This window comes from Lagopus leucura, unplaced genomic scaffold (assembly GCF_019238085.1).
Source record: "Lagopus leucura isolate 7727_CA_CO unplaced genomic scaffold, USGS_WTPT01 Super-Scaffold_73, whole genome shotgun sequence".
Taxonomy (NCBI): Eukaryota; Metazoa; Chordata; class Aves; order Galliformes; family Phasianidae; genus Lagopus; species Lagopus leucura.
The window spans coordinates 94283411-94306934 of record NW_024962252.1 but is presented as its reverse complement, the minus strand read 5'-3'; the positions used below and the strand labels follow the sequence as shown (position 1 = coordinate 94306934).

At 43.9% G+C, this 23524-nt stretch overlaps 2 protein-coding genes and 1 long non-coding RNA gene across 5 annotated transcripts in view; 2 read left to right on the top strand and 1 right to left on the bottom strand.

The window, feature by feature from the left end:
- Positions 1-1390, top strand: part of FBXO11 (F-box protein 11) — a 65072-nt gene extending 63682 nt beyond the window's left edge. For both annotated transcript variants that reach the window (XM_042862244.1, XM_042862243.1), the window contains exon 23: positions 41-1390. In XM_042862244.1, coding sequence (XP_042718178.1) covers positions 41-170 — 130 coding nt within the window. In that variant the 3' untranslated portion in view covers positions 171-1390. The remainder of the gene's footprint in view (positions 1-40) is intronic.
- On the bottom strand, positions 1357-12184 carry MSH6 (mutS homolog 6). 2 transcript variants are annotated; one of them, XM_042862241.1, is made up of 10 exons: positions 11970-12184; positions 11193-11395; positions 9379-9554; positions 5630-8174; positions 5113-5378; positions 4437-4554; positions 3090-3179; positions 2335-2489; positions 1947-2146; positions 1357-1525 (listed from the first exon to the last, which is right to left on the bottom strand). In XM_042862241.1, exons 1-10 carry the CDS (start codon positions 12164-12166, stop codon positions 1444-1446), a joined length of 4032 nt encoding a protein of 1343 aa, XP_042718175.1. In that variant the 5' UTR covers positions 12167-12184; the 3' UTR covers positions 1357-1443. The 2 variants fall into 2 exon arrangements, with proteins under 2 accessions (XP_042718175.1, XP_042718176.1); XM_042862242.1 differs by having other exon boundaries at positions 5630-8171.
- A 158-nt stretch (positions 12185-12342) lies between these two features.
- On the top strand, positions 12343-17537 carry LOC122193059. Its single transcript, XR_006182781.1, has 3 exons — positions 12343-12735; positions 16832-16955; positions 17436-17537. It is a non-coding gene; the product is annotated as an uncharacterized LOC122193059 (long non-coding RNA).
- The last annotated feature ends 5987 nt before the right edge of the window (positions 17538-23524 follow it).

Genomic DNA, 23524 nt, shown 5'->3' with positions numbered 1-23524 from the left:
GATGCGAGCACGAGAACTAAAGAGCTCTCTCTCTTTGTAGGTTTTTCTGTGACTGTGGTGCTGGAACACTGTCTAATCCCTGTACGCTTGCTGGAGAGCCCACACACGATACAGATACACTATATGACTCTGCTCCACCTATAGAATCTAATACATTGCAGCACAACTGAATTCCTTTCAGAAAGAAAGTCCTGCCATTCTAATATCATAACTGTTAAACCTTTTTTTTTGGAGGAAGTTATACTTGCCCATTTCTGCAGAAAGAGACTGTATTAAAGCGGATGTGTGAGGTGTTGACACTATGGAGCTCAACCTACCAAAAAAGAAAGTGGCAATATGTTGACTCAGGATAACAGAACTGGGCGTTTTAGCATTACTGTGTAAACAAAGACTTTGAAGGGACAGAAGTGAAGAAAAAATAAGCTGCAATTTTGTACAGATACCAACTTCCGAAAGCTGGTGTTTTTACAAGTAGCATTGAAACGCAGTCCAATTTGCAGTAGTACTATTCTGTAGACAAGCAGCATTCTTTGTTGCTGCCTTTATGGACATGGGTACCAATTGCTTTTGTAACATGGTAAAAAAAAAAAAAAATGTGAGCTAGCACTTCTGCATTTCTTTTGATTTTTTTTTTAACATTTATTCAGATTGAGAAATATGATTTTAATGCTTTAATCTCATGTAGTTTGTTTCTAATTTCAAGCAAAAAAAAAAATCTTATTGTACTTGAATGTGTCCTGTTTTGTTAGCACACCTAGACTTGCTGTAACTGTACTCATGTCCCAGTATGTACGTTCTTTCTATGAAAGAGAAAACACTAATCTTAAATTATATCCAGCAATTTTTCTGGTGTCCTCTGAAGTTAGAATAATCTCCTTCCCTGCCCCAGCAATAGTCTGTACTCAAACCACCCTAACAAAAAAGCGAGTGTTTTAATGAGACTTCCTAGACTATAATGCACTATAAAACAGAGTATCCATGTAACTAAGTTTTGTGAGTGAAATTTTACTATGTTTTAAAGTACACGGTAGAAAGTCTCCTCAAAACAGTCTTGTATTTTACTCTGTTCATAGTTTTTTTTGAACAGTCTGGACATTACTTTACATAACCTGCTGGAAATCGCAGCAATTTCCTGCTCTAATGAAGCTGAGACAAGTATATATACAGCCCTATACAGTTTCATAGCTTTTTTCCATTTATGTGTATTGGTGACAGTGGGTAATCAACAGCCTGAAAGTGTATGCATGTACCATAACATCTAGACTTAATATATTGTGGAGTACTCAATAACCATTATGTAGAGGGTAGGTAAGAATTAAAGGGTTTAATTTCCTAGGAAAGACAATGGAAAAATGGTCATTTTTAAAAAATAAAGTTTATTAGATCATAACGTTGTCTGCTACCCCCTTTTTGACAAACCGCCAGTCCAGAAACTCCTGGAGCTCAGAGGTGACTGAGCATAGCGCTAAGCTTCCCTACCGCGCTCGCATCACGTGTGGCACCATCCACCACCCGGCACAGAAACCTGAGGGAAGCAGAAAGCATCACTGTCGTTGAACACGGCAATGAAGGGGCAAGAGCACCTGGCACGCGTGCCGTCCTTGCGTGGGGTCAAGGCTGCCGTCAGCCTGCAGCGCTGTGCCCCTGCAGCCACCAGCACGGCTCACTCGCAGCCCTTGGCTTTGGCTCAGCTCACACCCTGCCCCTCTGTGGCCACGCTTTGCCCTGGGCGCAAACACAGTCACCCAGACTCAGACTACAGCATCCAATCTATCTTACAGCCAGGCTGAGCATCCCTCCCCCAGTGACTGTAGTGCCTTTGATATTCACAAAACTGGGTTTTACTTCCCCCCCTCTGCTCTGCTTTTGTGAAGAAAAGCAGCAACCGAATTCTAAAATGGCTGCCAAGAAAACTATGTCCAACCAGAACAGACAAGAGGCCTCACCTGAATATTCGCAGTGACATTGTCTTTTCTTCAAACTCTCTTGCTTTTCTGTGCCCTTTCTGAATAACTTCCTCTGGGATGTCAGCAAGTCTGGCTGCATTGAAGCCATAGCTTTTTGGACAAGCTCCTTCAATGAATTTATACAGAAATGTAATTGTTTCCTGGCTTGGATCTTCGCTCTCATTCTCCACCATACAAGCCTAGAAAAGTTAAATGACTGCCAGTTAGTTCATGTCACACAAGGCTGCACGAAACTACCTGCTCTCAGGGGAGCTCTGGGTCTGAGCAGAAGGCTGCAGAGAAGCATTCACAGCACAAAGTCTGCCAGCCACCAGGACGAATCCCATCCGCTGGTGCTCAGGATTCGCACGTGACAGCTGATACAAACCATGTGTCCGAGCCGCACGGCCGCGCTGCCCGAGTAATCCTCCACCAAGGAGTGGTAATGTGTGGAGAACAGCGTGCGGCACTTGATGTTCTCGGCAAGTTCTCCAACAACTGCACTTGCTATCGCTGTTCCATCAAACGTAGCCGTGCCCCGGCCTGGGGTGAAATGGAAAAGCTCCGTCATCCCCAAGAACCAAGAAGCTAAACAGCCTGACGTCTACCTGCTACTGAAGAGACCCCCACGACTGTTAAGATGGATCAGAGGCAAAGCTGTTGTTCCTAAAGACTTACAGATGCAATTCACTGATGTGCTGCAAGCTAATACACAGCAAACCCTCTTCCACGCAGCGAGGGTGGGAGGAAAGAAACAGCAGTAAGAGCCACCAGCGGGGCCAAGTGACTGCAGCATCTGCTCCCTAACAGCCACTATCTCTTCTGTATTGCAGAAAAAGACATTTCTGCTCTGAGACTTGCTGCTGGCATGCTAAAGGTTTGCTGTGGGTAATCTAGCAAAGGCCAGCAGGAAAACTCAGCTGGAAATAAATAGGCTAATAGGGATTAGAGGATGGGAGGTGGTGCCCTGGGAACAAGGGCACCCAAGGGATCCATGTTTTACAGGGGATGACATGGGTAGTGTCTTGTTACAAATCAGTGGCACTACACTACAACTCCCTCTGCGTACCCTGTTCTCATCTGCACAGTCCTTCTACTGCCCATCTCAGCCAGTTCCCATCTGTTACAAAGCAGACAGATTACCGAGTTCGTCCACAAGAACGAGGGAGTGCTCTGTTGCATGCTGCAGGATGCTGGAAGTCTCGCTTAATTCAACAAAGAAGGTACTTTCACCTTTAAAGAAGAGAAAAAATAACTATGAAGGCACTGAAGAGCTGAAGAACACAGCTGAAAGCTTGTTTGATCCGCACTGGGTCTTAGTCGAGCTAAAATGAAATGTGAAGCAAACTCATCAAAAACGTAACGTAACCAAGGTCTTTTGCCCCTTCTTGCTCTCAAAAACACAAAGGCAGCCCTCGCATATACATGTGACTTTTCAATGTGGAATAAACAAAAAAACAACAGGAAACCTTAAAAAGAGTTAAGAAACAGCCTTATTGTTTTGGTGGGTGATGACAAAGTAATGGATTATTCAAACAACTAAGGCTGTAGTCATCCAGATCAACCTTTCTTAGTTAAAACCTCACTGCTGAAAACCAAGTGTCTGCCAGGAGTGCCAGCACAAGTTACAATCCATGACCAGAAATCCCACTGTTAGTTTTAAAACAGATTACAAGCAGAAGTACGTAATTCAGAGCCTTGCACACTATATTCCCATGGGTATCAATCCAGATTTACCAATTCTCTGCAGGGTTCATTCCTGCTCTGCTCATCACATGCAGCAGTAACTACTGCAGTTTCAGAGTAGAGAAGTGTTTACTTCTTGTATCCTTGAGTCACAACCACATAACCCTCCACGCCCTTGTGCTCTAAAACAAGATTCATACAGGCATGGTTGAACAGCATCCACTAATATTCTCTGCATTTCCAGGACTTGGTATGGTTTTCCTTTTGTACTGAAGTTAAACAAAACAGGAAATAGATGCAAGAGCCTCCAATTGGAGAAGACTTGTTTTTTCTTTAATTAAGCGTTCAGGTTGAATGATTCATTTCCAAATTCCTCGTGTGCAACAAAATTCAGTAGGCCTTGGTTCTCATATTCACTGACCCACATCTTTCAGTACAAAGATCACAGAAAATCCGCACCTTCCTTAGCTGAACTGTGACACTACACCTAGTAGCACAAAGAATGATTATTCTTCCAGCCCTGCGACTCTGGGCACCACCCCAGGCACACATCCCCAGTGTAGTTGTTCACTTCAATGAGGAAATGCAGCACTGACAAGTGAACCCGAGTGTCCAAAAGAACAGACAATACACACACGGAACAAACGAGCGTAGCACACAATCCCTCACCTGCTCTGAATGATGGCAGACAAAGCACTCTGCCCAGCTCTCCGTGAACATATGACATGGCATCCCTCTTCCACCTGCATCCAGGTGTGCTAAGAACCTCCCTCCATGGCAGAGCACTGGAGTTCACAAACTCACCTGACATGATTCTGTCGGAGGCCCCGAGCCGTGTAAATACTCTGTCGATGGGTGTGAGCCTGCAGACCTCAGCAGGCACGTAGCATCCCAGCTGAGCCATTATAACCAGGAGACCAGCCTGCAGAACAAACATTGCCACACGTGAAATTCCACTGCGTGCTTGGGGTTCCGGTTCCACAAAGAGAACAAGGGAACAAAGCTAAGACTCGAGTACATAAAACTTCTCCCACTGTTTTAGCAGCTCCAAGTAGCAGCATCATAATCCCTGATTACGAGACTAAAGTACTCAGCCTTGAAAGCACAGCAAGCAGTGCTTATAAGGCAAACTCCCTACTGCCACACCAGCTGCCTCCTAACTGTTTTCATCTTGTTCAACACAAAGCATCTTTTGTCAGATGATGCCAAGTCCTGGGCTAAGATCACTATGATGCTCTATCACATTTTCCAACCATCTCTCACAAGAGCAATAGAACTTATTCCCCAATAAAGTAAAAAAACCAGACAATCTACTACCTAAACATAAGCATTTTCAACCCGAATTATAACTTGGCTGCAGTGTTATTGCAGCACACCCCTCAGATCACGACAGGGACCTTTATGAACAGCCACGTCACAGTTCCTTTCATCAAAACACAGGCACCCTGGAATACTCAGTTTTATGTAGCTCGGCAGTCACCTGTCTCATGAGTGTTGATTTGCCACCCATGTTTGGGCCAGTGACTAGCACACAGGAAGCTTCACTACCACCATCTTCATCTTTACTGCCTATCACGATGTCATTAGGAATAAAATCGTCCCCAAAGAAAGTTTTTGTAATGCAAGGATGGCGTGCATTTTTCAGTTCCAGGAAGGGAGGAGCACTATCCACAGGCAGTAGAATTACAGGTCGGCACAGTGGTCCATCACCGTCTTGACTGTAGTTAGCAAGGGACATCAAGACATCTACAAGATTAAAAGAAATTCCACAACAGGAATGATGAAAGAGCTTGAGAACAGCGAGACCCAGCACCCCACCTGTTCTGCCATATTAACGCTGTTCTCACAACCAGAGTTTTTAAACCACAAATGAAGGGCCGACCACAGCCCTTTTTTTTTTTTCTTTTAATAAATTTTGGCTTACCATGACCAGATTTCATCCTTTCCTATGGGAGAGTGATTTTACTTTATGTAAAACCTGCACAAAAGGCTCTTACCCAGCACAGCGATGCACTGTACGGCTGTCTGCCAGTCTTGGCTGTTCTTGTCAAAGTTGTAAAACAAACGCCTCATGCAGTCTTTCAGAGCCGCATCTCTTCGCTCCTCAGCGTTAATCAACTCAGCCAGCATCTTCTCAATCTCCTTGGTCCAGTAACGTTTGTATCCCTTCCTGGTTGACTTCAGCTCGTATTCTTCAGGTAAATTACGCGATATGGCGGTTTCTGGGATTTCCATTTGATACCGATTTTTGCCCGTCCCCCAGTACAGCACGGATTTGACTCCCAGCAGTTTGCGTTGCTCGTTGAGGTACGCACGGAAATCTTCCTCAACAGTTTTAATATCCTGTAGTGCTTTATCGTAATCGGAGTCAAAACCTGCCTTTGGAGTAATCACTCCTGTCTTGCGAGCCTGGTTATGATCGAAAGCAGTATCCCACCTTGTAAGCTCCGCGCTCAAGTCTGGGAAGCGTCCGTCCGGATGTTTGGCTTTGCAGGTGACTAACTGCTTAAGGACTTGAGATTTGAAGTCGCTGGCAACCTCTTCCATGGCATCGACAATTTCATTCATTACTTTAAACCCCTCCAGCGCAGACAAAAAGTCGGCAATTTTTTTTTTGCTGTATTTAATTTCTTCATAAAAGATGGCCCTGCTGTCAGGATGGTTCTGACTCTTAAGTGGCGATCCAATGCTGTGAATTTTGCTGAGCAGCCTTTCAAGGTCAGGAAGTTTCTTCAGATGCTCACTAATTTCAGTCAGTTTAGCCGGCACCGCCAGAAGGTCCTCGACAGCATCTAAACGATCATTAATGGACGTAGGATTACAAAGAGGAGCACAAAGCCACTGCTTCAGGAGCCGCTTCCCAAACGGTGTACAACAGGAATCAATCCTCTCCAACAAAGTACCTTCTGTGGTTCCGTTGGTTCCATTCTGCAGGACTTCCAGATTCATCAGAGTGACTCCATCCAGCACCATGCGCTGGTCAGTTCTGGCAAAGAAACTACTGGCACTTGCAGTTTTTGCATTATTGGCATCCACAGGGACATACTTCTCAAAGTTTGCCAGCGACAGCAGCTCCTGATCAATCAGACACTTTTTGAGATAGAAGACAATTCCCCCAAGAGCTGACAAAGCTAACTCGCTGTTCTCGCCAGGAGTTAAGCCCAGCGAGTCACTCTCTGAAGTCAGAGATTTGATGACGGAGGGCAGAACACACCCATTCCCAGGGTTTTGATTCTCCTTGAAATACTCTTCTTCAAGAAGAACTTTTAGTGTTTTAGATGCACTCCAGAACTGGGAGCCAGAGATCAGCCCCTCCTGAATGCAAGAAATAAGTGAGCCTTTCAGTATCTTCTGAGTGTCCACAGTCAGGTTCCCCTTCTCAAACAAGACCTGCACAGGAGTGTAATGTGCCACTAAAGTCCTAAACCTCGAGCAGTGCCGGTCATCTGAGAACTGGCCGACATAAAACTTCCCAACTGATGTGTCAACAAAACAGACCCCATAAACACGTTGTCCAGAGGAGTCTTCTTTTTCCTTAACACACAGAAGGTATTTGTTGTGGTTCTCCGACGGATCGCAATCTATAATGCTGTAGGTCTGAGTGCCCTTGGTAAGGATTCTGCAGATTTCCCGCCGCACAACCTTGTCAAACCTGGTGGGGTGGGCCGTTGCCTTGCAGCGCGCTTCCATCATTTCAGGAGTTTCTGTTTGCTCAACACGGGCTACCTTGTAGCCCTTCTGAACCAGAATAGCAGAGAACCTGCCAAATGCAGTTTCTGGAAAACCGGAATGAGCCCATGAACCTTTCATAAATACCAGGCCCAGCTCATTCACACCGATGACTGCATCCATGTGATACAACTCATAGAATTTTCCAACTTTGTAGCAAATCACCGCATCAAAGTTTTGACTTTTCAGCTGCCACCACCTCCGCATTCCAGGCGTACATTTGTTAAGGTAGTCCTCAGGTACGTACAAAGTGCATGGGTCATAGTCAGGGTCATTCTGTCGTCTCCTGTGTGCATCTTTCTTTTTCCCTTCCTGCAGCCACTCAAGCTTCTCATGTTCCCATGCTGCAAAGCCAGTAGTGCCTCCACTGCAGGCATTTGCCTGAGACTCAAAATTGTCAGGTGCTGCAAACAATGTCAGCTTAGACTTAGCTTCTAACGAAACTGGTGCTGCTCTTTTGGGTGCTTCAGAATGTTCATTTTCTAAGCTACTCCTTTTAGAAGGCTTGCTAACGTTTCCTCTCTTCCGTTTAGAAGGGACTTTTATAGGACTTTCTTCAATGCTCTCTGCATCTGTCTCTGCATCAGTAGCTTCATTTTCATCCACCCCACTACTAGCTTCCTCGCTGCTTGCTGCTTCTTTCACATCAGGCTTGAACTCTACATCAGAACCATCACGATCGCTGTCCGAATCCAGCATTCTTCTTCTTTTGGCTTTTATGGCACTACCTCTGTTTGGTACTCGCTTATTGCCCTTCACATCCTCCTCACTATTGCTGTCATCACTGTCGCCTGATGCACTTCCACTCATCTGCTGAAAGAGAAATCATTTAACCTATTAAAAGTTCTGGCCACAAAGTGAAAATATCACTGCTGCAAAGAGAAGCACACAAATGCAGTAGCTATGATACTTCAAGCAAAAGACAGGACAGTCACAGCCACACAGCAGTGTCACTTCACAGGATATTCTTGACTGGGAAGTAAACTATCTGCCCGTGCTGTAATTGCTCCTCTCTCTGTAGTCCTTACTGCTTCATTTGAATATGCATAAGCAATCCATGTTAAAAAAATAGAAGCTTCAAACACAAAAGGTGTAGAGTACGTGACACCCAGCATAAAGAAGAAACACCTCCATCAGCTAACCATGCTGTTTAGTTCATGCATGTTTAGTAAAAAGAAAGGGAACTCCATTATTTGTCTTTTCAGCCTAAAGCTTTAACAATACCAGTGCCTGCGCTAGAAGAATGCAGCAATGGAAAGACTGTACTAAGTACAGAGTGGTAGTTTGCCCCACAGTGTTGTCACCTGCTGCTGGAGAAATGTCATGCTGGAGAAAGAGCAGACAGGTCACACTGACACAAGATGTAAGGAACACTACTCCCATCAGCAGTTTCCTCATACCACAGAAATTTATTCCAATGCACGTGGCAGTATTGAAATTGTATCTGAATGATAATACATTATGAATGCAACACACTACAAGATCTCATTTTAGTTATCCCAGCAGACTAGCATTAACAGTATAAGAATTTGTATTTTGGTGCAACTCCACAAGATCAGGCTTCAAAACCCAACTTAGTGTCTTAAACCAAGCGCTCAAAAAGTTAACAATTTTTATGTGAGAAATGAGAATTTCAACTGAATTTAGGACAGTTTAGAATATGAACAGAGGATAAAAGAGTACTTTGTCAGACAGCAGGTAAGCGGGGGTACCCAGGGAATGGCCACTGAGAAGAGGTTATAAATATATTAGAGAATTTAAGAAATTTATTGAGGTCAGGGAACACTGAAGAGACATTAGACTTATTTTTCTTAGTAGAAAAGGTAGAAGAACAGCATGTGATCTAACAGCACAGAGGCAATACAAAATGGCATAGGCATTTGTTGTATGTGCTATCAAGGAGCAGACAAGCAGTGGTTACTGTACCACAAGGTTGCAGATACTCCGTGCTTAGCTCCAAGAGACAGCTTCTAAGTTCTACCATTGTTTCTGAAAATGACAGCAAGAAATATTTTACCTCCATTTCCTCCTCCTCTGCCTCCTCAGCATCTGAAGGTTCGCTGCACACTGCCAGCTCAAGTCGCTTAGGCTTATCTTTACTCATGGCATCATCTGCCAGCTCCATTGCTTTTTTAATTTCAGGCTTCGTACTATAAAACATACCTCCCTTCAGCACCTCTCTGTCTGATGAGCCTGCAAAACAGCCATCCGTCAGAAACTGAGCTGGTCCAGAATTTAGCCAGTTAGCATCCATCTTTCGCTTTTAAATGCATCCAAGCTATTAGATATCATTAGATTATTAAATATATTACATACAATATGTACATTTTATATACAAAGTATTTCCCCCCCCCCCCACATCCCTTTAGCAGTGCAGTTCCTCTTTTCTTGCAGAAGGCAACTACCTGAAAACAAAGACAAAAAGCAAAGGCAGCCAACCTACAGACTGGTTTCTAGAAAGGATCCCCAGAGAAGTTGGGATTCATCCTAATGCTACGCTGAAGGAATAAATGGTGAATACACAACATACCATATACTCAGCCTGGGGAAAGAGAAGAGTATGCCACAGACGGGGAAGGATGATTCCTTTTTCTGCTTTTTTAGCTGTCTGCATGAAGCAACAGGTTCTGCTTCAACACATCTTTACACCTGTTCTTGCAAGTCACTTGGGAGGCTGCTATTAGCTGAAGCTTCAGCTCCAAATTAACCGCAGGCCAAAGGTAGCTCACTTGTGGGCTCTCAGTACCCAAGTATGAAGTTTCAAGGAGCTATTTCTACCACGCACATGCAACATATCAACAAACTAGATCTTCATTTTAGTTTGCAAATGCAGCAAGACAACCTAAAAATACTTTTAATGCATTTAATGATGACAACAGTTGCAGGAGCAAATCCCATCATGCAATTTAACTGCATACTCATGTGCAACATCTTCATTTTCACTTAGTCTACTTATACATAAATCACTCAATTTCTCGCTTGCCCAACTGTTACAAAGCCTGGCTTTGTGGTGTTTATATTTACTCAGTTGTAAGCAATACTTTTTCTCTAAACCAATGATTCCAATTTTTTTTTTTTTAAGTGCTTTTCATCTTAATTTAACAGCAAAGCAAGCATTTTAAATATTCATACTCTGTTCTGAATTAGCCACCTTTCTTGGAGACAGACTAGTACTCCTGTGCTTAAACATTTTGCACTATTCTTATTTTACTGCAATTATTTTGGTAAGTAGTGCAATTCTTCTAATTCACATCTGCTTCTATAAATACTGCAAGTTGTTTTAAAAATATACCTGATTCTTTTAGAATGCCTTCAAGAAAGATGCATGTGAACCCATTCACCTACGCTGGAGTGTACTAACGCTGGGATAACATTACCATTTTAAAACTAATTATGGCTTAAGTGAAATAACCTTAAGACGGAGCTCTTGTGCCTAAGCTTCCTATTCAGGGCAAATGTCAACTCTCAAATACTTGCTTACAAACAAGGTTTGACAGTCCTAACATTTTTCAGGGTTTCAGGGATTTGTCTTTGATTTTCTTTATATACATGTGGAGAATAGAAGAAAAACTTCAAAACATAAGCAAGCTTGCAGCTTTCACTGTAACCTAGCAAACAAGAGGGCTCAGGGCTTTATAACCACAGACACCCCAAACACCCCAAACCCACAAAAACTTACTTTCCCTAACATTAGGCAGTACAAAACATGCTTTCACTCTCAACACTGCTCTTAGTTTTGTTACTCATTTCCTATGGAGAACACCATAGCCTAGATTCTGAACCAAAAGGAGTGGCATCTCTTCTTCAAAGCAACTTACTGACATCTCCTACCTTTGTACGGCCTGAGGTACTTGATGCTGACCCAGCCCCTCGTGGGATTGACATCAAAGAACTGCACGTGGATCCGAGAAGTGCTCCCTTTCCCTCTGACGATGGTTCCCTCCGTGGGGTGGTTGTAGATGAGGCACGGCCACCAGGGATAGCCTTCCATCTTGGCCCAGACCAAGTCCCCGGGAGAATAAACATTGGAGACACTGCACAGACAAGAGACGAAGGGGTTAAGGAGCACCGTCCTCACAGAGGAAGGCATGCAGTGCAGCAAGCAGCGTGCCTGCGGAAGGGCCAGGGAAGCTGCTGGGAGGCGTGACCTAGTTCAGCCCTTCAGATCCTTCTAACGGCGCCCACATCCCTCTCAGCCTCGTTTTTGTGCTTCGCTCCCCCAGGCTCCGCTTTGCATTCCTTCCCTACCCACCCGACGCCTCCTATATTTCCTAAGGGCGAAGGAGCGCTCAACCAGCCATTAGTTAAAAGAAGATCCCGGGCCATACACCGGAGACGGCCCCGGGCTATGCACTGGAGACGGCCAGATTACACAGCCGCTCGCTTCCCGCAGGAGAACAGGGCAGGGCGCACGAAGGAAACGAGCTGAGCTGCCCACAGCCTCGCGCACAGAAAGCCCGGCCGCCGGGAAGCCCGCCCATGGCAGAGCGGCCAGGGCTCGCCCAGCCCCCTCGCCGAGCCCCAGCACACCAGAGGCCGCGCCGCACGCAGATGATCGCTCCGCTCCCCGGCCCGAGGCGGGCCAGGCCCCGCAGCCCCCTCTCTTACCCGCGGCCTTTGGCGGCCGCCCCATCCGCTTTGCCATTCTCCTTGCTACGCTCCGCGGGCCCGGCGGCGGCCTCGAGACCGTTCCGCTCCCTGGAAGAACGGCATCGGCTCTCCCCGCCGGCGGGCGGAGGGGTGGCGGCGGCCCGCGGCTGCTGGGCCTTGGGGAAGAATCGAAGCAGGGTGCTCTGGCGAGACATGGCCACGGCGGGAAACACGGCCCGCCACCGGCGCGCGCCAAGACAGCGCGCCACTCCCGCCCACCGCGCGCCCCGCCCACCCGCGCTCCGCACCAACCGCGTCAGGTGGGAGCCGCCATCTTGGCACCGCGCCGCCCCCTCGGGTCGTGACCTGCGCTGCCGTTCGCCGTTCCCGAATTCGGGAGCTCGTGGCTAAGTCTTGTCTCTGTGCACCAGATGTACTCGTCTGTTAACACACCTCCAGGGACAGTGACCCCACCGCCTCCGTGGGCAGCCCGTGCCAACGCTTTGCAGCCCTCCGTGTGGAAAAAGTTTTCCTACTGTCCAACCGGACTCTCCCCAGGCACAATGTGAGGCCGTAACCTTAAAAAAAAAAAAAAAAAAAAAAAGATTCCCTTGTGGAAGGGGAAGCCGTGCACCTGCCTTGGAGCACTTTCTCGCAGGCTGTGCTGTGAGAAGAGCCGCAGTGCAGTGCGGAGGTTTCAGAAATGTGCCCGGAGCAGAAGTTTGTACAGCTGCCAGCCCTTCCCAGTGGGTTTCCATGCAGGAGCAAAGAAATGGCTGCTGAGGTAACAGGAGCTCTTCTTCTTCCTTTAAAAGCAAATTTGTGTGCATTAGAATGCAGTCAATGTTGTGTGTTACAATGGTGTGCTTAGTCTGTAACAGTACAGAACAAGATAATAACTTCTTTTTAGCAGCATAAATTCAGGAGAAAAAAGCAAAACAAAACACGTGTCGCTAAAAGTCTTTTGGATTAGATTTTTCCTTCTCTAAAATTATCTATTGGGGTTGTGAACCAAAACAGAATCACAGAATCACAGAATTGTAGGGGTTGGAAGGGACCTCCAGAGATCATCGAGTCCAGCCCCCCTGCCAAAGCAGGTTCCCTACACCAGGTTGCACAGGTAGGCATCCAGGCAGGTCTTGAACCATCTCCAGAGAAGGAGACTCCACAACCTCCCTGGGCAGCCTCTTCCAGTGGCTCTCTGGAAAAAAAGCCTCTCCTAACTGCAAAGCACAGCTGTAGCAAAACCGTCAGAACCGCAAGGAAGGCATCTGGCCAGCAGAGGTCTCACAAAGCCCAACAAAATGTTTTAAAAGCGTGTTTCTTCCGAAGGAATTCGCTCTCTTCGGTCTCCTGAGCCTCATGGAAGACTTGTTGAGATTCGTTTTGGTAGCTCCTGGGTATCTCCAGGCTGACGGGAGGTCGTGAGTCAGTCCTAGACTTTCTGCTGGCATGTAGATTTGGTGTAACTGTGGAGATCTTGAGACCTCAGTTGGAAATACACAATCAGAGAGGGGATGAGGTTGGAAGGGACCTCTGGAATTCCCCTGCTCAAGAGGACTAGGAAGAGAAAGTTGCCCAGGACCATGTCCACAGTCTGTCTGGGCAACCTGTGCGAGTGGTCTGTCACCCACACACTGAAATTCTATTTATTGGAAAATCTTGTGTTTAGCTCTTATTATTAATAGCAAAGAGCTAAATCACCCACTGCGTTCCCTCACAAAGTTCATGAACATTTCACAGTCACCCAGCTGGGACACTTAATTCCAGCTGTTGACTTAAAACCAGAAGCATCCATGGATTTGATGTAAATTTCAGGAACTCTCTCAAGGCCTTTTGTTTCATCATATGCAAATGTATCAATTTGATATAATCTTGTAGTCTTGCAATTAGCACGTTTCTTGGATGTAGCCTGGGTTATACGACCCATAGCTGATGTTAGTGGACTGGGACAGATTCAGGAGACTCGGTGTTCGGAGTTCTCAGATTTTGTGGATTCAGCAGAACTGCTCATCTCTGCAGCTTAGGAGCACATGGGAGACTTTCACATGCTACCACTTAAAACACACTCTTCAGCCTGCTGTTTTCTGGTACCTTTTTCTCATCCACATACATACCTGTAGAGCCATTCAAACAAGCACATACAGAGGAAGCCTTTATGATATTGTTTTCAGTTTCCTTCTAGTAAAATATCTACTTCTATAATATCTAATTTGTATGTATTTATTTGTTGCATCAGTCATGAATAGGATCTAGGATAATTAGTAATGAATCTTCAAAGTTTTTTGATAGGAAGCTTTGAAAGGTAAGTGGCATTACTGAAAACTTACTATAAATGCCTCTCTGTGTTCCCTTCTCCGTTTTTGATCATTCCTCTTTTCCAGAGGAAAACATGGAAAATTGTTAAGGTAGCACAAACTTCGCACCAAGCTCGCCTGAATACCAAAAAGTGCTCTAATTATTTTAATTATTTTCTTACCTCTCCCCCCACAATACTTGTGCAAATACTCCCACACTAACTTCTTATCTCTAAGTGCTTTTTATCTCTAAGTGCTTCTGAACAATTTCCATTCTAAATGGAAAAGGCAAGGATTTGACTTTTTTTGAGACAGTATCTCAAAAGTTTTGAAACTGAAGCAACTTTGAGTACTTCTTGTTTTAAGAGATTATATAGCATGTTCTTTACATCTGATGCAGAAAAGGATGGTGGGCTGTTGTTCATGTTAATGGTGGAGCAGGATCCATGAGCTAGCTTGCTATGCTAGGATTCCCCCTAGAGTTGCATGATTTCTCCTTTGTTGGCTGCTGCAATAAGCAAGATGCTAACCAGGTGATTTTGAGGTCTTTCTGGGAAAGTGAAACAACGTAGATCACAAAGGGAACCTACAGTAAGGGTCACAACAGAAAAGCAAAATAAAATTGAGATCGATGGCTGTTTGTTTATTTAGTGTTTGCAGCCTCTTAATAAGCATTAATATGCTGAAGAACATGTTAGAAAGGAAAAGTGACTTCTCAGTTGAGGTATCACACTGTTCTGAGTCGCCAAGAGCAAGTCAAGCTTAGGGAAAAGAGCAAGGGTGCAGACAGCACAGAGCAGGTCCTCACCAACAAGGGTGCAGACTTAGAGCATCTGAACGCAGTGGGCAGAGCAGGGTGACCCAGCAATTGCTGGATAACCCCAGCAATAACTCTAAAAAAAAAAACAAGGGAGTAGATCAGGTCCTGTGGCAAACAGCAAATGAAATGACTGGCATGCAAATAGCTTAATGGGAGGTAGAAAAAGAACCCAGTGCATCGTTTGATTAATGTGTGCCCTTCCTCTGGGGTTGACTTGAACTCCCTTTATACTGATGAGAAGATCAGAAGTAACCTTAACATGGTGCTAAATGCTTTATGGGCCTTACCTTGTTGATAAAGGGTACCAGGCCAATCTCATGATAATGAGCTGTTAGGTTGCAAGGTGGAACATTTACAGAAGTAGCTTAATCATGCTAATGTAGACATGACTGAAGACAATGCTGACATTACTGAAAAATTGACTCCCAAAGGAGAATTCAAGCATGAGTCTGTATATTACATGAGCTGTAAATCAGGAAACACAGAAAGGTTAAGGTTTAAGAAAAGTGCAACCATGACAAAGTATTTGAGTACTGATGTCTCTCTGACATCAGAATACAATTGATCTGGGAGGATGGGAAGGATCAGATACCCTAACATGCTAATTTAGCTGAGAAAAATTAATGTAGTAGAGGGCTCTAAAGGCTTAAAGGGTATTAATAAAGATAAAAATACTTAAAGGGTATTATTCCTCCATGCAGTTCACTACTTCTCAGTTTCCTCATTATCATCCAGCATTCTCAAAAGGATACGCAAGAGTATGAAAATATTGCTGCTTATTCAGTAGCCTATTGATCTGTGGTTGGGTTGAGAAACCACCTTTATTTTAGTAACAGAAGAGATTTTTTTTCTCTCTCCATGCTTTTTGCATCTTCCGTGTACCAGTTTTAGAAGAACCTGGCAGCAATGTATGTATGTTTATTTGGGATGTCTGATTACACAGTGACTTAAACCTTTGCACTGTTTTCCTTTAATGACAAAGCAGCAGTAAAAACAGGTGAAACTAAAATTTCTGAAAAAATGACATTTTAGGGTGTTATGTTTCCATTATACCTTCCTTTAGGTGCAGGTCTGCAGTAAGAGCAGAGCTGCTGGAATGACGTGCAGTACAGATACCAGAACATTCAAAAGACATAAGAAATGTTTAAATGTAACTCATGAAAACCAACCAAAAAATGTGGACAAACTGCAGACTGCATCTGCAGATCTTTTTCTTGTGTGATACACTATAGATCCCTGTGTGGTAGTAGAATGTCACCCCTCCCCCTTCCCCCCAAAAAATAGAAAGAAGACCATGTCTGGAGATGATTGAACTCATTCTTCCCTGTAGCTCCAGCAGTCATCTGCTTATTTCCTCAAATTCAAGATGCTTCTGCTTTTTACGAGTGGCCACCCACACTTATCCTGCTTCCTGCCTTCTGTTTTATTGTGCTTCTATTAATAGTACGAACGCAGAAGGGTTTTGATTATATAGTTTAATAACTTCAAGTTACAAAAAAAAAAAAAAAGTGATAAACTTAAAACAAAACCAAGGCTCTGCAGTCTAGCAGCCTAACCTGTGTAGCACAGGGCACTGGATTTCCCTGAATCGATCGCTATTTAAATCAAACGGTCTCTGGTGGAAAATGGTTTTGATTCAAAAATTTGCAAAGCCAGATCATGACAGTGATCTGTCAATGAAGCAACGTCCAGAGCTGTTGAGGCAAGGCATATAAATTTAAGCTAGATGGATATGTTTAAGCAAGTTCCATTTTCTTTCCCAGCGCTGAACTAGCAAGCGGGTGTTACTAAAGAAAGCCTGTGCATTTTGCTTGACATGCTCTTACTTCAGAGAAGTCATTTGTTGGCACTGATGATGGGTGAGAGAGGCTACGGGAAAGCAGCCTGGTAAGTGCAGTCACTGCCTGGAGAATTAAATGCTTCAATTCTGCATCCCTGCCAGGTGCTACTTGGTGAGCCAAAGGAAAATTGATTCCTCTAATTAAAATGCAGGGGGGGAAGGGGAAAATGGAGTAAGGGGAGAAAGATTTCTTTATTTCCTTCTTACATCCATAACTTTGTTCCTTATGGGGAGCTAATCTCCTGCCAAATAACATTGGCAGTATATCTGGAGAATGCCCTCCAAAAGTTGTTTCTTTGTTGAATGTCAGGAGGTGCAGATCGGGACAAGGATGAGGTGACGTGGGCTGAGGACTGTTCTGAAGTGACGCATGCTTTGTGTTGCACACTGGACGAGCACTGCGGCCTCTGAGCCCTGTCCATGCTGGATCTGTTCCCACTCAGACCTCATCTGATAACTGTTTCTCATAGTGAGATGTAGTTAACCATGAACTTTTCTGAATGAATATATATATTTTTTTCCTCCAGCTTTATGAGGAAATGAAAAACTCATGCTTGGTGCAAGGTAGAGCAGGCATTCACTCCTGGGTGTGTGTGGTTGAATGTAAAGCTGTGGAAACACAGGAATTGAGCTCCCTTGATGGATTTAGCAGGACTCTCACCTTGCTCATCCCCAGGCTGACTGTGCCATGCTGTTCTCTTTTCTGTACCATATCGCATCCTTTGTACCTCTCTGTATCATTTTTGCCATCCTTCACAAGCTCAAGGCCTCTCTCTTGTTTTTTGGCCATATGTGCCATACCCCTCTTCAAATGCTGCAGACACAAGCTTTCCCCATTCTTTCCTATGGACCTTCTTTTTCCCTGCAGGTACATGCAGTCCTCATTAAAAGCTCCATTTTCTGCCATTTTCCTTTTCCTCTTTAAGAAGAAAGCCATGCAAAGTGTTATATGATCTACCCAGCTGCTGTTCAAAACTAATGTAAGGGCAGTGTTATGCTGTAAGGCCTTGCTCAGTAGGTGGTTATCAATCTGTCCTTGTGCCCCTCCCACTCTCCACAACTGAAAGAAGCCAGCAGCAAAGCCTGCAGACAGATACAATTGCATTTGCTGTCCAGTTCATTATTTCTTGATACTGCTTTAAAGTTAATGTGAAATATAATCAAACTGTCAAATAATGACTGATACAAACGTCCTAATGGGTTCCGAATAGTTACCGTTGAAATCAGCTAATATAATTGATTTGCTATGTGGTTTGTTTGCTGATGTTAGATTATAACCTGCAATCAGTTTAGTAATCTTCCATAGTAGTTGTTAAGGAAAATTAAAAATACATTGGATATATCTCGATGACTTGCTATTTATGATACAGTGCAGCAGTTCAGCAAGCTGAAGAACCGGTTGGGCAAGGAGAGATAGAGACCCCCTGGGCAATTTGCCTGCAGTACGGAATGCTTAAGTGCATTTGTGCAGCTGGCACCTGCACCTTGGAGATCCGAGGGATTTGGAACTAAATACATTCCATGTAAGGACGATGGCACATCTTCACAAATTAAAGATGGTGCCAAATACACTGATTCCTTCTATAGATCAGGCTCTATAAATTATTTCCTTTCTCGAGAGAGTTTCCATTTCAGTTTAAAAAAAACCATAAGATATATTGATACCTAAAAAAAGCTACTGTCTAAAGATGTCCTTCTCCACCCTTCCCTTAGCTGCCAGCAGTTCAGTCATGAACCTATGCCAATTGTTTTACCATGGAACTGTGTAGTACTGCAATGATGATTGCTGTGGGACCCGACACAGCCCCGCTGGTTTGTGCTCAGCACACCCATTAGCTGAAGCTTCATTTTTATTATCACTGCAGCATTTCTTCTGTTTCTCTATGGAGAATTCAAAAGAAATGCACCTAGGGTTCTTTTGGCACAACCAACTGTCTCACTCCAATTTATAGGAGAGAGAGGGTGTTCTTTCATAGAATCACAGTGTCATGGTTTTATGATTTTTGGTCATCAGTATTCCACACCATAACATCATGTAATGCATTGGGGGTGGGGTTTGATATCTGCCGAATGTTCGTCCGTCGGAGAAGAACTACATTTCCCCAGGAGACTTTGCGGTCAGCAAGGGGATATAACTCCAAGCAAGGTCACCTGATCCTTCTTCTTCGCCTGCTCTTCGCCGCCTGCGCTTCGCCATCTGCACTTCGCCGTCTGTACTTCAGTCTCTCAACTGGACTGCACTTCTCACCCCAGCATTGTGGTGAGGTCTATACAATTCAAACAGACTCTCTCTCTCTCTCTCTCTCTCTCTCTCTCATTGTATTTTACTAATACTATATTTAGTAAAATCATTTGTTCCACCTCAGATCAGTGCTGTTGTTTTCAAGTATTTTGGGGTCCCCTGCTTCCCCTTTCCCAGAGGCGCTGATCCGCAGATCCCTCCGCCCTGCTGGTCACGGAACTGGGCCGGACCAGCCCATAAACCGTTGACACACAGAATCACAAGGTTGGAAATGACCTTCAAGATCATCTAGTCCAACCATCCTCTCATCACCATTGCTACTACAAGCACTAAACCATATCTTGCAGCTGCTAGGGACGGCGACTCCACTGCCTCCCTGAGCAGCCATTCCAGTGCCTGACCACTCTCTGACAGAAAAAGTTCTTCCTTACGTCTAACCTAAACCTCCTCTGGTACAACTAGCAGCCATTTCCTCGGGTCCTGTTTGTTGCCTGGGAGAAAAGGCCAAACCCCTCCTCATCACAGCCTCCCTTCAGGAGGTTGTACAGTGCAGTGAGGTCTCCCCTGAGCCTCCTCTTCTCCAGACTGAACAATCCCAGCTCCCTCAGCTGCTCCTCATAAGACTTGTGCTCCAGACCCCTCACCAGTTTTGTTGCCCTTCTCTGGACACGTTCCAAGGCCTCAATGTCTTTCTTGTAGTGAGGGGCCCAGAACTGAACACAGTACTCGAGGTGCAGCCTCACCAGTGCTGAGTACAGGGGGATGATCACCTCCCTGCTCCTGCTGGCCACACCATTTCTAATGCAGGCCAGGATGCTGCTGGTCCTCTTGGCCACCTGGGCACACTGTTGGCTCACGTTCAGCCGAACATCAACCAACACCCCAGGTCCTTCTCTTCTTCACAGTCATGATGTATTTGATATATGTATACCCGACATGAGATAGGAAGCAAGCTCTGAGCCAGAAAACAAAGAAGGGTTCTCACACCAACAAGATGTTATGCTACATGAAGTCATTGTTTGACTTGTCTATTACCATGTATCTTGAATATCCTATATTCACAGTAGTCATACAGCGCAGCTTTCGTGCTAATAGAAGTACACCTAAATGATTTTCACTTGTCTTGAAGCATCTGCTTTTTCTCCCACATTCTTCCGTAAATCTTAACAGAGGATCTCAGAGAATGCCCTGCTTCATAGTTAAACCAGCTCATCTGATTGGCATGCTTTTTAAGTACATTTATTTCTCTGTTAATGAAAAATGTATTTCATTACTTTGAAATGCTCTTCTATTGGAAAAATGACAAATATCTCAATTATACTTTGTTAATACTTTGGGAAAATTTTATGTTCGCCGTCTTTTCCCTCTTCCCTCATATGGTGCCTTACTCACCTCTCAGCCAATTACGGCTGGGCAGCACAAGAATTCATAATTTTAGAAGAAACTCATGGAGACAGATGGCCCCATGGTTTTTTGGTGAGAACTACTGAACTCCTTTAGTATCTAATTTAAGTAAAATCTGTGAGCTGACAGCAGGATAAGACTTGTGCTATATTGCCAGCCTCAGGCGTCAAAAAATAACACAGATTTAAAATGTAATGTAATGAACTTTTAAGCTTGTCTGGTAATTTTTGTAGCTCCTAGTGGTTCAACTTTCAAATGTTTCTCTAGAAATATGAAAGCTAAGAACCTGCCTTCCTTTCAAGTAAAAGCTTGAATTCCCATGTAATGCTGTGGATTTGGAAACTGGGATTTCACAGAACATATCCTGTATTGTGAATTTCACAAACAAAAACAAAGCAAACTCAGCAATGACACTCACACTGAGCCTCATTGTATGCAGAAACACAGAGCTGTGTATTTTTCAAGTGCATTTTTCGACACATTAAGGATTTTGTGACCATGCTCCAGATTATTGTCAGGGAAAAGGGGAAAGAAGAAAACCATCCAACTGCTTCTCTACAAGTGATTGGTTAATAAGTGGTCAGAGTGGGTAATAATAAGAAGTCAGACAAACAAGATCAAAAAGGGAATATTAGCCAAATATGTGAGAAAAAAGACAAAAGGAGAAGACAAGCATCAGAGTGTGGGAGAGAAAAAGAAAAATGTTTGAAAAAAGAGTGGTGAGGTGCTGGAACGGGCTGCCCAGAGAGGTTGTGGATGCCCCGTCCTTGGAGGTGTTCAAGGCCAGGTTGGATGGGGCCCTGGACAGCCTGGTTTAGCATTAAACGAGGAGGTTGGTGGCCCTGCATGTGAAGTTGGAGATTCATGATCCTTGAGGTCCCTTCCAACCCTGGCCATTCTGTGATTCTGTGAAAAGGAGGCAAGAAACCACTGAGAGCTGGAGAAAAAGAAACCTGAAGAAAAGTGTGGCTGTATCTGCGTTGGGACTGCATCTGGAGCCATTCTGAAGAAGCACCTCAGGTCTCAGCCCCACCAGCAGCCCATGCCCTAGAAGCAGCTGCAAGTCTCCAACTGCACATGAATCCCTTTGCTCTTTTGCCAGCTCTACTACCTGAAAACGAAGCACATCTCCATGTCTTACTCTAGCAGATTATGAAGCTGTTTCTAAGTAGACAAATTTATTTACTATTGGTTTGTTTTTACTTTAAAAGACTGTTTATTTTTCTCTTAGCCAAAGTACAGAATGCTGGTGGGGACCAGCAAAACCATCCTGTTGGCTGCAGTAGAGGGAGCTCCCCCGTCACTGTCATCTGTAATTCACTGCCCATAATGCACTTAGCCTTCCTCCTCAATTAACATGTCTCAGTAGCAAACATTCACTCATGCTTGGGTAGAAAATGATCTCTAGAAAGAAAAACGCATGCTGAATGTTCAGGCCTCCTCCATTGCTACAAAGGACTTTGTTATTTCACTGATTGCAAAAATCAGAGCTGTCCGAATAAGAGAAATAATGAAAGAGAAAGTGCACAGCTCAGTGCACAGGACCCCTTTGCTCTGTTAGATGGTTGTGGGCCACTTTGGCTCATTCACTACAGTAGATATGTTTTCAACTGCTTTCCAGCGATGTAAAATTTACGTAAATATGCATTCTGCCTTGACCAAAGCACCAAGGAGAAAGCTGTAATTGTGAGAACATAACATGCTTTATATTGGTTTCCTGCCAGTGATTATGTGTAAATCTCCCATTAATATGATGTTGCTTGCTAGGATACTGCATAGCTCTGTGTTCTTTATGCATAATATAAATTGAAATAAGATACACTGAAATAAATAACCTAATCAGAGAAAGAGTTTCTAACTGCAGCTGCTAAAGGATTAGCACCACCATGAGGCGGTCTTTGAATGTACCCAAGAGATGTTAATACAATCCTAATCATGGCTCTCATACAACACACAAAGCAAATAAAACGCTATTTAGTCTGCTGCTGAATCCTAACTCGATAGAATTAGGATCATTTTCAGAGGGAAAAAAACAACAAACCAAGAGTCAGCTTTCTAAAGACGTTTAAAGGTCAAAGGATTTTTAAAGGCAGGTCATGTTGTGCTTTCTCATATCTGTGCGTTCTCAGAGGGCTTCAGTGAAGTCTTTCCACTCATTGCAGGACACAGATAAAGCTTACACACATCACTCACATGTTTTTAAGTCATACCTGAAGCAGTTTTCCTAGAGTGTGTTGTACTGCCTGGACATCAGTGTTTTTTAAAAACAGGCTTCCAAATGTTCTTTCTTCAACACTTTATAATTGTTTAACATTATTTTAATAATATTTTATGTCATCGCTGTTCACTTTTTACTTTCGCTTTATGAACAGCATGGACTGCTTTGTATCACTATCCAAGGCCTATAGGAAATGGGTTTTCCTAACGTTAGATTCATTCCACAGATTACTTCAGTATTCTTGTCATTTTTGCAAGTTAGATCACTTGGGCCCAGAATGGTTATTCTACTTTCTAAGGGAAAATAAAAAATATATATTTTAAGCAATGCAACAAAGCCAACAAAATGTAGTTGTACACAAGGTGGAATATCATGTGTGCAAATGAAGAGCATCAAGTCACTCAGAGCCACCTTGCAGTGCCAGCACATAATGTGTTTGCTTATGCTCTTGTGACACTCTTATTATTTTAAAGTCATCACTAGCTTTATGTTAAACCCCTTTTACAATAAATTACTGCTAGAAAGCCACTACAATTTTAAGATCCTCTACAAAATGTTGCAAATTATTCTTTTTACTCTCCTACATAATGTATTCAGACCACAGGATCTAGGTAGAACTACTGCATTCTACTTTGCCTTTCCCAGAGCAGTTGTTACATTAAAGCAGAAGTGATATTTTGTAATATTGCAAATTCTTTTTTTAAATATATGTTCTGTTCAACATATCTCTTAAGATTCTGTGAGGTAAATCA